Below are 14279 nucleotides of genomic sequence, written 5' to 3'. Positions count from 1 at the left end.
TAAATACATAAATAAATCTTTACAAAAATAAGACTGGAAACAGATAAAATTTACAAATCTCTTTTTTAAAAAAGAAAAATATGACAGCATATTGTCAATTATAAAATTGAAACTTTCAAATGAAAAAAAAATGAAATTTGAAAACCTATCATCCATCTGTATACATCTCAGAGTTTCCTAATACATAAAGACTGCTCCAATGAGATCAGCAGCATTACTACCCAAAGCTGCTTTTCTTGGACAAAAATGGGTGCCATGGAACAACAATGCGGGTCCAGTCTTGTGAGGGAAAACAAAGACTCCGTTCCAGTATAAAGCAGGCATACACATCTGTGACGGAGTCTACCTCCACCAAAACGTGAGAGTTCTTTTCACCCCCAGGAGATTCCTGAGCACACAACCACTAAGCAGGTTCGCTGCAGTCAATCAAAACACTGGCAATGGCCAAGCCCAGTTTTGGCTAGCTCAGCCTTCCCTGAGAAATATTCCTTGCCTATTAATCTAGTACTGCTGGGGTCGGTAGAATAACCTAGTAACGTACCTGTTCCTTAACTCTTTAGATCCTGCCAGTGACACTGGCTTGACTGTACAACACTCCACTTTGATACTTGGTCTGTGTGTATATTTACCTACATGAATACGAAGTGAATGCTTGGGAAGAGCCCTATTATGAGACTAAGATAATCTGACCAGGAATCGTAAAGTGTTGACTATATTGTAAATACTACCACTTTAAGTGAGTTTTGATTGTTTTATATACATATAGTATATATACACACAGTTATTAACTATTCTTTATAGAGTTTTCTGTTTGGGGATATTCTTCATATTAGGTGATTAAACAGAGATCCCATTTTGTGTATCTTTAGTTTACACATCATTAATTTGAGACAATTAAAAGGAAACAAAATAGCAATGGTTATGTTAATATCCTCACAGATTTGACTAGTATCATTTGCTGTCTAAATAAAACCCTAACTATATGAAGGAAGTCTGTGTCTAGATGAGTAAGGGTAAAAAAAACTGAATCAACTGGATCAGATATAAACCCACATAAGTTGCTCCAGTAGATGAATAATCACACTATCTAGCAATGCAAAGAGTAATTGTTGACTTTTATATGTCCATATCATATTCAGAGTGTGGAGAAGAGGTGAACCACTTAACATTTCAATAATCTGATTAATAACATTCTTAAGAGCATTAATCAGGAAGAAGAAAGGTTTATTTTTGGAGATGGTTTTGAATAAATTATGTCTCAGAGAATATGCTGTCATTTTGCCAGGCAATTTACTTCGAACGTTCCTGTGTTGGGGATAGTGTTACGGCACAGCAGGTATTGGAGTGCCAGTCCAAATCTCGGCTGCCCGGCTTCCCATCCAGCTCCTTGTTAATGCACGTGGGAAAACAAAGGAAGCTGACCCGAGTACTTGGGACCCACTCCATATGGGAGACCCAAATGGAATGCCAGGGCCCAGTCATGTCTATTGCCGCCATTTGGGGGACTGAACCAGCATATGAAAGATTGCTTTCTCTGTGTGTGTCTCTCTCTGTCACTCTGCCTTTTGAATGAATAAAATAAATCATTTTTAAAAGTTTTTGAGTTACTTCCACAATTCGAAAATGTTACTAACCACTTTGAGTCCCTTAATCTAATATTTGATATTAAAAATGTAGCTGAAAGTGTAAGATTCATTGAAGAGAGTGCCTAAGCCATGTAATATCCATTTTGTTAAGTGTTATAGCAACACACAGTACGTGCTCTGAATGATGATCTCAGGTTTTTCCTACTTTTTGCATGAACCATTGAAGAAGCAGCGATACACATGTCTAGGAAGTTAAGAGAAATGACACTTCTTCAAAACTATTCAGAAATCCCTAGGGATTATAGATAGCCATTTTCAAAATAAAATAGTATCTATTATTACAATTTAGATATTATTATTCCTTGAGTGTGGTATTTCAGCGATTTGTCAATTATTTATACAGAAAACTTCCAAGGAAGCAGAGAATTGAGAAAGATTCCATAAGATAATCCATACAAACAGCAAACCACCCCCTCGATACTCAGAAAGCAGGATCTGGCATTTGGGATATATACAGAGTATTCACAGATAATTTCCACAGTGCTAAGTCATCACTGTTAGCCATGATACCAAGAACCAAAGCAGGGCTTGTCCCCGTTTTCCTGTTACCTCCAATGACTGCAGAGTCACTTTTGATCGCATGAGCTAACGGTTGTCTTTCATCTATTGCTCCAGAATGATCTGCAGGGAAAGTACAAAATAGGGAGGAAGAGACAGAAGTAAGTGAAAAGTGGGAATTTGAAAAAAAGTCATAAATGTTTTAAGCCGAAACAGAATGATGGAGGTGCATGTGGAATCTGTCATTTTCAATTTAAGCAATGTCAACGGCAATGGCCCACATTAATGAGAAACTAGAGTAGAAATAAGAAAGCAAACCAAAACTCAAAGAAACCCAATTTTAAGATAGTGTTTTGAGAATGTGGCAAAGCAGCACCACCCGAGGTTTTCAACACTGGGTGGCGAAGCTGGGTTGGTAAACAGGTAGGCGAAGAGTCAAAATTCACCTGCCAATGAGTGTGTCCTTTCCCGTGATGTGGCATCAGTGCCAGCCTGGGCCACACAGCTGGACTCAATCACATGTCCTGTAACAGTGACTGGCGCAGGGTGGCTGGGGCGCAGAGCAGCCTTGAGCGGGGCCACGTGACTGAGCTGGACTGCAGAGAGGCAGCCTGTAAAGCCCTGGGCGCCAGCCAGTGCCGTCTCCTGGTCCATCTCCCCGTGTTCTAGAAGTCCAAAGAAACACTGAATATTAATGACAGTGCAAAGTGCATATGATATTTGGATGTGGCTTGTCCCCCAGGGGCCCACGGGGCAGACGGATGGTCAGCAGTGTGCCAATGAGGAGCGATGGTGGGGCCTTTAAGAGGTGGGACCTCACAGAATATCATTAAATCCTCGGGGATGCTGCCCTCAGAAGGGATTAATGCAGTTCTTAGGAGGATCTGGGGTTAGTTTTGCTGAGTGTGTGGATGAATTGTTATAACACAGTGCTACCCCTCCCTCTGGTTTCCGGTCTCACTTTTGGTCTTTTACACACATGCCCTGATGCTCTGGCAGTTAGACTCTCCCCAGAGACTGAACCAACGGGGCTACTCAATCCTGCAGCTCCGAACTGGGAGCTAAATACACTTCCTTGCTTCCCAAGCACTCACCTTCAGGTATTCTGTTATCGTCATGGAAAACCAAAACAGCACAAATGGGGAAGGATACAGGAAATGAATATTCAGAGACTGTCCATGCAACAGCAATAAATACAACAGCTAGCAAATCCCTTTTTCTTCTGTCTCTATTAAAAGCTTTATACCTGCTAAGTGTTTTCCACAACTGAAGCTGAGATTTCTCACGTTACCGAAGACAAGTTTTGAACTATGACTAATTAAGAATGAGAGGGTGGACTCTCTAGAAGTGAACAAAACCTCCAAGAGAACAGGTCAGGTTGTGAACTGACGAGGGGTCACAATATTTTAAATTTAAAAATAGATCATTAAAATGTATTAAGGACAGGGTTTGTAGTCCACATCGAGAGGTGTGTGCCCCAGGTTTCCGCTCCGTTTTTTAGACTTGAGTCATAAAAACATGAAAAGTTAAAGGAAAGATTAAGCCTCTGGAGCTCCCTTACCATTTACCCAACCAGACCATTAGACTTGCCTGCAAGCTCGCTACAGCATTCTGGCTCCAGCTAAACATGTCTCCGTATCGCTATAGCATGGACTTAACTGCAAAGTGATTAGGGTGTCTCCGTAATCATGCATGTACAGCGCTAGCTGTTCCTCAAAACAGTTGGAGTTTGGTTAGTATCAGACTCCTGTGGACAGAGACAGGTTTGAAGCCCAGAAGCTTCATTCATAATTTTACAGTTAAGAATGCAGCCTCCATACGAGTTGCTTTGCAAGCATGGAATCTAACCAAAGGCAACTGCCTGTCAAGTATTAAGACTCAAATGTTAGCAGACGGCAATGCAACCAACCGCCAGTCACCAGGATCGCTGTGGTACACAGCTACGCTCCCCAACGTGGCACAAATGCAGGCACAAACAACTTTTGCATTTTCCTTTCTCATTTTACAAAATAGTAGTAGCAGCTATTGAGTAGTGATTCAGTGCGTGTTACATACTGGGTCCTGATCTAAGGGATTTTCATGTTACCATTCAAGTGTTATGGGAGCTACAGGAGCATCCCACTCAAATCATATGGATGAGACAACCAGGGTCAGAAGTTCAAGGATTTTGCCTGGGGCAACACAGTTGTTGGCATAACATGCGGGACCCCCAGGCCTTTCGGGCTCCAAATCCCGTGCTTCTTGTGTTCCTGAACTGCTTTCTGGATGAGTCATTCCTTCCTTCACTGCACTTAATGTTTCTAGCGAAAGGCTTGGGCACAGTTCTGAAGAACTGGGCATTCTTTCTCTGAAGGAGCTACCGTGTCTTCTTCCATCTAAGATTCTGAAGAGCACTTCCTTTGGGCTCCACTTGCAATCGCATGCTATACCTAGTAGTAAAAATCCTGATGAAATGTTTAGCATGGGGAGTCTCATTCTCTGGGAAAGAAGAAAGCTAAAAATCAGAGCAGTTATTGCACTGTCCTATTTGGGCACCTGGAGTTCAGGACCAGGCATTTTCACCCTGGGAGTCCTGTCCTGATTCTCCCTCCCCCCACCCCAGGCTCTCCTGCCTCATTACACGCAGAGAACACGCAGAGAAACTCACGCTGGCTCATGTGTGAGACGGGGAGCTCCGTGAGCATGTACTGGATTCCCTGTACCCAGCACTGTGCTGTTACACGGGAGACACAGCATCATTGTGACAGAAACACGGGGATGACGCAGTCTGTCACAAAAGCTGTCACTCATGCGGATACATTTCCAAGGCAGACACACACGTATACACACACATACATACACACACACACGTACAAACACACACATACATATTTTAGAAAAAAGCATCCTGGCTCTGCAGTTCTTTGTTTTGTCTTCTATCTTAACGAGAAGTACAAAGGAAATATTCTTCAATGGCAACATTACCAGGCATATGTTTTCACGTTGCTTCTACAAGGTTAAAATATTGAATGTGATTTCTATGGGCTTTTCAAAACATCTTTCCTTTTTAATTCAACAGTCAGGATTCACTTCCCTGGTAAAAATCTGATATAAAATGTATTTTTAAAACTTCACACTTCTCAAGTGAAAACATTTTATATATCTAGAAACTACTGTGCTAAAAAATTTAACCTAGAAAACTTAAAATGCACAGTTAAGCGATTAATATTTACTGTTCTGAAAACTAAGGATAACAAAACCAGTTCTAAGAGGTTTAAGCATCCCACAGTTTCCTCGGGAGGATGGACAATAAACTCAAACAAGAAGGAAATGAGAATTTTGAAGAGTGATAATGCTGCAAAGAAACTAAACTAGACAGCGTGATGGAGTGTGTCTGGAACATGAAATTATCGTGATGGATTAGGTGGTTCCGTGTGTGTATTCTGAGGACCACGGGGCTCCATCCTATTCGCCCCGTCCCCTGGGGCTACTACTTCTGCATTGCCTGGCTCCATTACTTCTTTCTCAGAATTTATAAGAGTATCTGTGACTTTACAATTTTCATCAGGTTGTTGCCGGGTGTGTATGTTTTCTGGGATTTTCTGCATAGAACATGGTGAGGGCCTTCAATCTGCAAAGTTTTCCTTTAGCTTGGCAATCTTCACACACTGGGCATGCAACTGCTGCTTCCCTTTGTCCAGCTCATGTTTTTGGAATGCATTTACTCACATTCAGTCTCGGCTCTGCAAGCATTTTCTAAACCTATGTCATTTTTCTTCCCGATTGCTATCATTTAATACTTACTTCTGTGTGCAAATGTTCCATTCACTTAATCTTCCCAGGTAACTTAATTTTTTTTTTTTGACAGGCAGAGTGGACAGTGAGAGAGAGAGACAGACAGAAAGGTCTTCCTCACCCTCCAATGGCCGCCGTGGCCAGCGCACTGTGACCGGTGCACCGCGCTGATCCGATGGCAGGAGCCAGGTGCTTCCTCCTGGTCTCCCATGGGGTGCAGGGCCCAAGCACTTGGGCCATCCTCCACTGCACTCCCGGGCCACAGCAGAGAGCTGGCCTGGAAGAGGGGCAACGGGGACAGACTCTGGCGCCCTGACCAGGACTAGAACCTGGGGTGCCGGTGCCGCAAGGTGGAGGATTAGCCTAGTGAGCCGCGGCGCCGGCCCCAGGTAACTTAATTTAATCCCCCAAAAAAGATCTCTCTTTCTTCTGGAATTTTTTAGTTTGGAAAAAAGTAATATTTCTTGGTCTCTCAAGGTTTTCTTGTGATTTACCAGAATTTCCTTAGAGTACTCCTATTAAGTGATATTCATATTATTGTGTATCTCCTTGCACAGTTTTAGTTTGATAGGGAATTATTCTCAATTTTTTTCCTCCCCTTTTATTAATGTCAAATCCTTTCTAAGTATGGGGTCTTCATTTTGGTTTGGTTGGTTTACTGAGCTGCTTGTAGGTGCTCGGTTACTTTCTGCTGTAAGTGGCTGACCCCAGAGAATACAATGTGGAGGTCTGTGTCCCCCAACACGAAGGCAGCTGCACGTCAAAGCACTGAGAAGACTTCTTTCCTCCCCACCCAATCACAGTACAGAAAGGATTTGTCCCAAACCCCAGGCGATCCTGAGCTCCTTGGGAAACAGGGAAAGCAGGCACATGGGTGATTCTGGAAGCTGATCTTTGCCAAAGGAACTCTGTAAGGCAAACATTGCCCACAATCCATAGTTTAAATTCTCCCTCTAAGATTTCCCTTTTTTATTTCACTTTTTAATTTTTTTTAAAAAAAGATTCATTTATTTGAAAGTCAGAGTTTCAGAGAGAGAGAGGGAGAGGGAGAGAGGGAGAGAGCGAGAGAGGGAGAGAGGGAAAGAGGGAGAGAGGGAGAGAGAGAGGGAGAGAGAGAGAGAGATCTTCCATCCAATTAACTCCCTAGATGGGCACAACAGCCAGTGCTGGGCCAGGCTGGAGCCAGGAGCTTCTTCCTGGTTCCTCACGTGGGTAGCAGGAGCCCAAGCACATGAGCCATCGTTTTTGCTTTTCCCAGGCCATTAGCAGGGAGCTGGACTGGAAGTGGGGCAAGCAGGACACCAACCAGAGCTGATATGGGATGCTGGCATCAAAGGCAGCGGCTTTACCTGCCACACCACCATGCTGGCCCCTAAGATTTTTCTAGGCTGGCCCTGGGACACTTCCAGCCTAGAAGGTAGGGATTCCCATGGCAGCTTCTTCCCTGGCACCCTCCACTCCACCCTGCCTGTTGCACTTGGCTAACAGCTCCTTGATGCAGAAGCATCAGCAGGCTGAGAGTCAAGGGGAAATTCAAAGACTTAGTAATCAACTTTCCCAAACTCAGGTTAAGCAAATTACAGCTAAATTAAGTTCTCACAGGTAAAGCTGACCTTAGAAATACATGACGTCAGACATCTGCCTTGACAACTGTGCTAATAAAGCCAATGAACGAACATATATACAGGGACTTCAAGAAGTGCATGGAAAATGAGTATTATGGGAAAAAAATGATGTGGCTTTCAAAATTTTTGTACCAAGGAGAAATTTATCTTTTGATGACATTTTCCACGAATGTGTCGCAATGCCTTTCTGTCTTCCCTGTTATCTGAAATGTCAACGGACTATACTGGGTTAGGAGAAAAAGTGGGGGAAGGAAATGAAGACAGAAGCCTCCTGCTTCGTGGAAACCCTGATGAGACAACAATCATGTTTCGGTTATTTCTGGTCATAAACATGCTTAACTGACTCAGATCTTTGGTCGATATTCCCTACTAAATCATAAGCTCAGGGCAGGTGTTTTGCCCAGCAGTGAGGATGCCATTGGGACACTGGCACCCCCTCCTGGAGCACCTGCTTTAAGCACTGGCACCTCCACTTCCAATCTAGCTTCCTGCCATTGGGTGTACCCGGAGGCAGAAGGTGACGGCTCAAACACCTGGGTCCTGTAACTCAGGTGGGAGATCCAGATTGAGTTCCAGGTTCTTGGCTTCCGCCTGAACCTCCTTGGCTGTTAGAAGCATTTTGGGGAGTGGAGCAGCAGAGAGAAAAACTCTATCTCCCTTTCAAACAAAATGAAAATAAGTAAAGAAAGAAATTTTAAATCAACCCCAACTGTATTTTCCAACAAAGGAGACAACCGTAGCTTGTATAAAGTTGTACAAGAAAAAAACAAAGACGTTAGAATTTGGTGAAGCACCTTTCCATTGCAGAGAAAGAAGTTTCCAGAAAGAGAGTAAGAAGAAGCACAAAGAATGTTTTTGTGAAATTTCTTGTGACCCTTATAAGCAGAAAACAATGACAATACTAATTAGAGTAGGAAAAAGAGAAGACACCAGTCATTTGTAATGTCCTAAGAGGGTCATCATGAGGAAGAATCGCAGCATCTTTAATCCAAAATGATACAGATAGCGGTGTGCCAGAAAATGGTGCAAAGAATCATGGGATGGTCCTGGGCTAGAACAAGAGCGCCCTTTTCCCCTCACCTGCCTTTACCCTCAGGACTCTACTGAAGCAGTTACAGGAAGAGGAAAACGCAACACGGACGCCAAAGAGGCGGACACAGGAACAGAGATGACAAGAGGTATTTAGTTTCCAGCCAAACCAGGGATGTAAACCTGAACCCTTGATTAAGGCAAAATTCACTTATGGGCTGCTGTCTCAGGTGATCTCATCATCAGTGTCCTTTGACGAGATAACTGCAAAATCGCAGTGCCTTGATGCAGTCTAATTCATGTCCACAGGCACCCCCTTGGCTCTGAACATGTCCCCGAGACTGACGCTTGCTCCTAAAGCTCTTCTGAGGAGAGTGGGTAGACAGCACGCTTTATTTACATCTGGCCTACATCGCCGCTCCAGAGATCGGAGAGCACTTCCTGGCTCTGCAGGCTCAGGAAAGATAAATGAGCCCTATGGGCCATTGCCTCTACATGTACCACAGTGACTGCTCAGAATGAGCAAACACCATCTCCAGGCTTTCAGAAAACTCTGCTAACCTCAAAAATAAGCCATGAACAGAACTCGGAGCTTGCTTCTACGAGGAGTTTTCGATGTAAACAGCAAATACAGCAACCCATAATTATGGAAGACCATCACCCAAGTTTTTCAATGCAGCTTTTTCTCCCACTATCACTGCAAAGTCCCAACAAATTCTTGTCTCTGTTCTCATGCCATTGCTATTTAGCATAAAAAGTAACAAATAGTAATTGAAAACCTCTTTCAGTCTTTGAACCATGATTCCTTTTCATTTTTACAATAGGTTAAGTCATATCATTATTTGCAATGAGGGCATATTTTTCCAGTAGAGGTTTTATGCAACGTCAAGATTATCTAATTATCCTAATTGAATTTTTTCATGTTGTGGAATTATGATCCAATGGAAGCTTAGTAAATTAATAAAACAACTTTATACTTGCATATTTCTTTTGATTAATTACTTCTTAGTGAGACATCCTTTTATATAGTTTTCCATTAAAATTTATCTTCAGGGAGTTGAATGACAAACCATTCACTGTCATTGGAACTTATGTTCATTGTGAACAAGGTACACAGGAAAAAAAAAAAAAAGGAAAGACATCAGCCTTTCTGTCTTTTCATAAGAAAAACCAAAGAAGAAAGAATTGCAATTTCTCTGGCCTCCTGTACTGAACTCTACACATTAGGAAGAACCATGGGCAACAATTTTGTTTTCCGATCACCTACTAAGCATACAGGCAAGTGGAGGTAATTTGTAGGTAACAATATGCAGAAGTGCTCTGATAACACAGCAATCATCTCCAATCCTCTGCTGTACTTAACAGACACCACCAGTCAATTCACGTCACTGTTCTTGACCTGACTCACCTGCGGGACACCATCAGACTGGACGACCCAGGATCTCCCCCCTCTGGCTGTGCTCTGCCTCCACCTCAAGGGTTCTGCACCCACACACCAGCCAACCCCTCCTCTCAGTCTCCCCTCAACACTTAGTCTTCAACAACCTCACTCATATAGCACCATCAGGGCCTGATGATGGCTTTATTTTTTCCTTATTCCTGATATCGATAAGCATGTTAGTGATGAAAGAAGCAAACAATCCCGTCGTCCTTTTTATTTTAGAAATTTTAGTATTTTACGGAGGCTTCTAGATTGTGCACCTGAAGATACATGATTCCGGACTGATGAGTTTTGCTTTTACGATTTGGTATTTTTTGAAGCCTATGTAGAGTTCTGTGTTTTATGATGCTTGATTGTCAAATGAAAGCATTCAGAGTGACATCTTTGTCAGAGGAATACACTTGCTCATCTGAAAGGAACAACATACACAAATATACATGATTTGTGTGTGTGTGTGTGTGTGTATGAATGCATGCCTCTGACAGAAATCCAAACTTTTACCTATCATTTGCTCTGTAATTAAAATTGGGTCATTTTCTTTCAGTGTCAAGAATGTTCTTTGGTTTTGGGGTATGATACTCAGGTATCATTAATAGGATAAAAGGTGTTTTTCAGTTTCCAGCTTTGGACACACCAGAATCTTGTGGGTGACCCTTGGGGAGTGACTGAAGTCTTCAGAAAGATGAGGTCCTGAAGACAGCCTATAAAGTTTCAGTCATTAAAACATCAAGCCCCATGTATCTGATGAATAAAAAACATTTTAGATAATCTTTTTACTCCACTGCTTACTGTAATTCTTCTTTAAATGTTGCTTTTTAAATAACCAGCCCATTGTCCTGAGAGTTATTTCACCTTATTTTTACGAACTCACAGTTCCCTTAAATTGCCACGGTCAGCCTTTTTGCTCACTGGGTGTTGAACCAACTTTCACATCACGGATCCCTGACACACTGGTGGTTGCTCTTAAAGCTCTTTGAGGAAACCGAGCCGACTCCTTGTGACTACTCACTCTACCTACTGACTACACGTACTTTATAAATGGACTAAAACGCCATCAAATGCACTTCCTGGCTCTGCAACCTCAGAGACATAAAGGATCACACAGGTCAACACACCCATTGTACAAAGCCACTGCTGAGGGTGAGTGAAAGAACTGCCAGCTTTTACTTTAATAAGTAACAAAACATTCTGCCATATTACAGCATCCAGACACAGAACTTAATTTTACAGTGACTTATGAATGTAAAAATCAAAGGTAATTTAGCTTATTGATTTGGCAGGATATGAACTGAGCTGCTTGGCAAAACCTTGATCCTCCCACCACAGGTCTGTACTATCAATATTCTATTATTGCTAAGTGATTGAGCCATTTGATATTGCAAGTGAAACGGGAAATCAGAAATGGTTAGCCTGTCATCATAGTACAATTTAATTAAAGTTTTTGTTTTTGCTTTTTTTTTTTTTTTTTTTTTTGGACAGGCAGAGTGGACAGTGAGAGAGAGAGACAGAGAAAAAGGTCTTCCTTTGCCGTTGGTCTACCCTCCAATGGCCACCGCGGCTGGCACGCTGCGGCCGGCGCACCGCGCTGATCCGATGGCAGGAGCCAGGTACTTATCCTTGTCTCCCATGCGGTGCAGGGCCCAAGCACTTGGGCCATCCTCCACTGCACTCCCTGGCCACAGGAGAGAGCTGGCCTGGAAGAGGGGCAACTGGCACAGAATCTGGCGCCCCGACCGGGACTTTAAAATTCATGCTCTTTGCTCAAATTTCTGCTAGTAATGTCTGTCAACAGTGCCAGTAATCCAAAACTGTCCCCACTGTTCTTACATTTAGGAAGTGAGCACTAGAGAAAGTCAAAGGGAGAAAATGCATTTCCTTTATTTCAAGGTTCCCATCTGTAGAAGTAGTAGATGCTCATATCTTTAAGTCTTTGGTTGAAAATATAGGCAAATCACAACCAAAAAAACAAAGGTCAATGCTTGCATTCTTTTCCTTCAAATGCAATAGCCATAAATATAATGTAATAGAAGTATTTGAACACAGAAGGTGATTCTAAACTATTTTATCTCAGACATTATGCCTGATACAGACAAACATGTTGTTTTAATAATTTTCTGAATGTCCAGGACCCTGAGCTCTATCAAGATAGATAGAAAGTGTCTCCCTTATTAAGCAGCACTCAGGGTACACCGTAAGTGATCACAATGACTGTGTTAAATTGATAAATGCTCCACAAGTCCACTGAGCATAAATCTATGTGTATGTGTATGTGTGTGTATTTAACCAGTGTGGGGCCATGAGAATGTGCCTTAAAAATCTCCAACCAGGGGCCGGCACTGTGGCGCAGTGGGTAAAGTTCGCATCAGCAGTGCCTGCATCTTAAATGGGCTCCAGTTGAGTCTGGGCTGCTCCATTTTCCATCCAGCTCCCTGCTAATGCACCTGGGAAAGCAGCAGAGGATGGCCCAAGTGCTTGGAACCTTGCACCCATGTGGGAGAACCAGAAGAAGCTTCTGGCTGCTGGCTTTAGAACAGCTCAGCTCTGGTTGTTGCAGCCATTTGAGGAGTGAACCAGTGGATGGAAGATATCTCTCCCTCCATCTCTCCCTCCCTCTCTTGGTAACTGTGCCTTTCAAGTAAATAAATAAATAAATCTGCAAACACACACACACACACACACACACACAAAGCCTCCAACCAGACGGGGACTTACTAACTAAAGGTCCCAACTGCCAACCTCTGAAATTTATCCTTGCACTGGGCCAGAGCTGCCCCTCCCAGGCCTGCCCCCAGCCAGAAGCAAATCACACCAGGAATCAGCAGGAATTCCAGGATTTCTCTTTGTTGGGAAACACAGGACTCCTCTGAAAGCTGTTTTTTTGTTGTAGTTGTTGTTGTTGTTGTTGTTATTGTTTGTCAGGTAGAGTTATAGACAGAGAGAGAAAGAGAGAGAGACAGAGAGAAAGGTCTTCCTTCTGTTGGTTCACTCCTCAAATGGCCGCTACGGCCGGAGGTACGCAATCCAAAGCCAAGAGCTAGGTGCTTCTTCCCTGGTCTCCCATGTGGGTGCAGGGGCCCAAGCACTTGGGCCATCCTCCACTGCCCTCCCAGGCCACAGCAGAAAGCTGGACTGGAAGAGGAGCAACTGGGACTAGAACCTGGCGCCCATATGGGATGCAGGCACCACAGGCAGAGGATTAACCAAGTGAGCCACAGCGCCGGCCCATGAAAGCTGGTTTTTTAACTAATGGCTCTCTGAAGCCTTGGCTAAATCTTAGACTGCACAGAGTCCAGAACACTGCTACCTGACTTTCCCTCTCTGTTCCCTTCTCTGGTAGACAGTGAGGCCCGGCCATGCGAGGACTTGGGCAACCTCAGCCAGCTCCCTCTCTTTTCTTACACAAATAATAAAAAAAACCCTGTAAATTTTTAATTCTGTTTTGGCAGCTGCTTCATGGAGGTTCCAGGCTAATCTAATAAGCAACTTCAAGACAGAGCAATTCTCCATGGAAAATTAATAGCTCAGCTTTCTAACCATCTTGTTCATTTGTTTTACTATAAATTAATAAATTATATTAAGATATAACAATATACTATATAAAAATTTATAATAAATTCATATAAAACATAAAATTTGACACTAAGTTATGAGTCTCCTTCTAATTACAAATGATTAGTCCTCTATCAAGATCTATACCTAAGGCACATGCCCAATAAATTAACACTGATGCTTTTCAGTGATCCAGACTATAAGGTTCATTCCTCAGTTTGAACTTCAATCTTATTTTTCAGCACAGTTGAATAATATGCTACTCAGATAAAAACATTAACATATTTAATTCACACTAATCTTGTATATTCATTTACAAAAAGGAAAAAGCTACATACACATTGAATGCTATTCTGCTTGATTAATACAATCCTCTTTGCAGGATTCAAGTTGGTTTTCCAACATTTTATAATATATTTAACATTCCTAATCATGAAAATATTTTCATGAATAACTCTGACATTAAAGTTTAATATAAAAAATGAGTTTACTAATATTATCCAAAATTCTCGGAATGTTCTACCTTGTCTTATACATTCTTAAGTGCATGCATCGTCTCAGACCTGACAGAAAAGAAGCTCCTGGGATCAATTTTTTTTTAATTTTTTTTTTTTAACTACTACCAGCCACGGTTTGTGACATAATAGTTACAAGTTGCGCAGACAGCCTACTTAATTAATACAATCACGTCTTACTGATACTTGTGAATGCAGTGTC

The 14279-nt window shown here is 42.4% G+C and overlaps 1 protein-coding gene across 1 annotated transcript in view; it reads right to left on the bottom strand.

The window, feature by feature from the left end:
- The window catches only part of CNTNAP4 (contactin associated protein family member 4), a 300407-nt gene that overhangs the window by 2898 nt on the left and 283230 nt on the right, over positions 1 to 14279 (bottom strand). The window contains exons 22-23 of the mRNA XM_070062759.2: positions 2591 to 2809; positions 2196 to 2267 (exon numbers count right to left, since the gene is read on the bottom strand). Coding sequence (XP_069918860.2) covers positions 2196 to 2267; positions 2591 to 2809 — 291 coding nt within the window. The remainder of the gene's footprint in view (positions 1 to 2195; positions 2268 to 2590; positions 2810 to 14279) is intronic.

This window comes from Oryctolagus cuniculus, chromosome 18, assembly GCF_051225735.1.
Source record: "Oryctolagus cuniculus isolate XC-2025 breed Fujian yellow rabbit chromosome 18, ASM5122573v1, whole genome shotgun sequence".
In the NCBI taxonomy this organism is placed as follows: domain Eukaryota; kingdom Metazoa; phylum Chordata; class Mammalia; order Lagomorpha; family Leporidae; genus Oryctolagus; species Oryctolagus cuniculus.
Note: the sequence above shows the minus strand (reverse complement) of the source record. Positions and strands in the feature narration are given on the sequence as shown.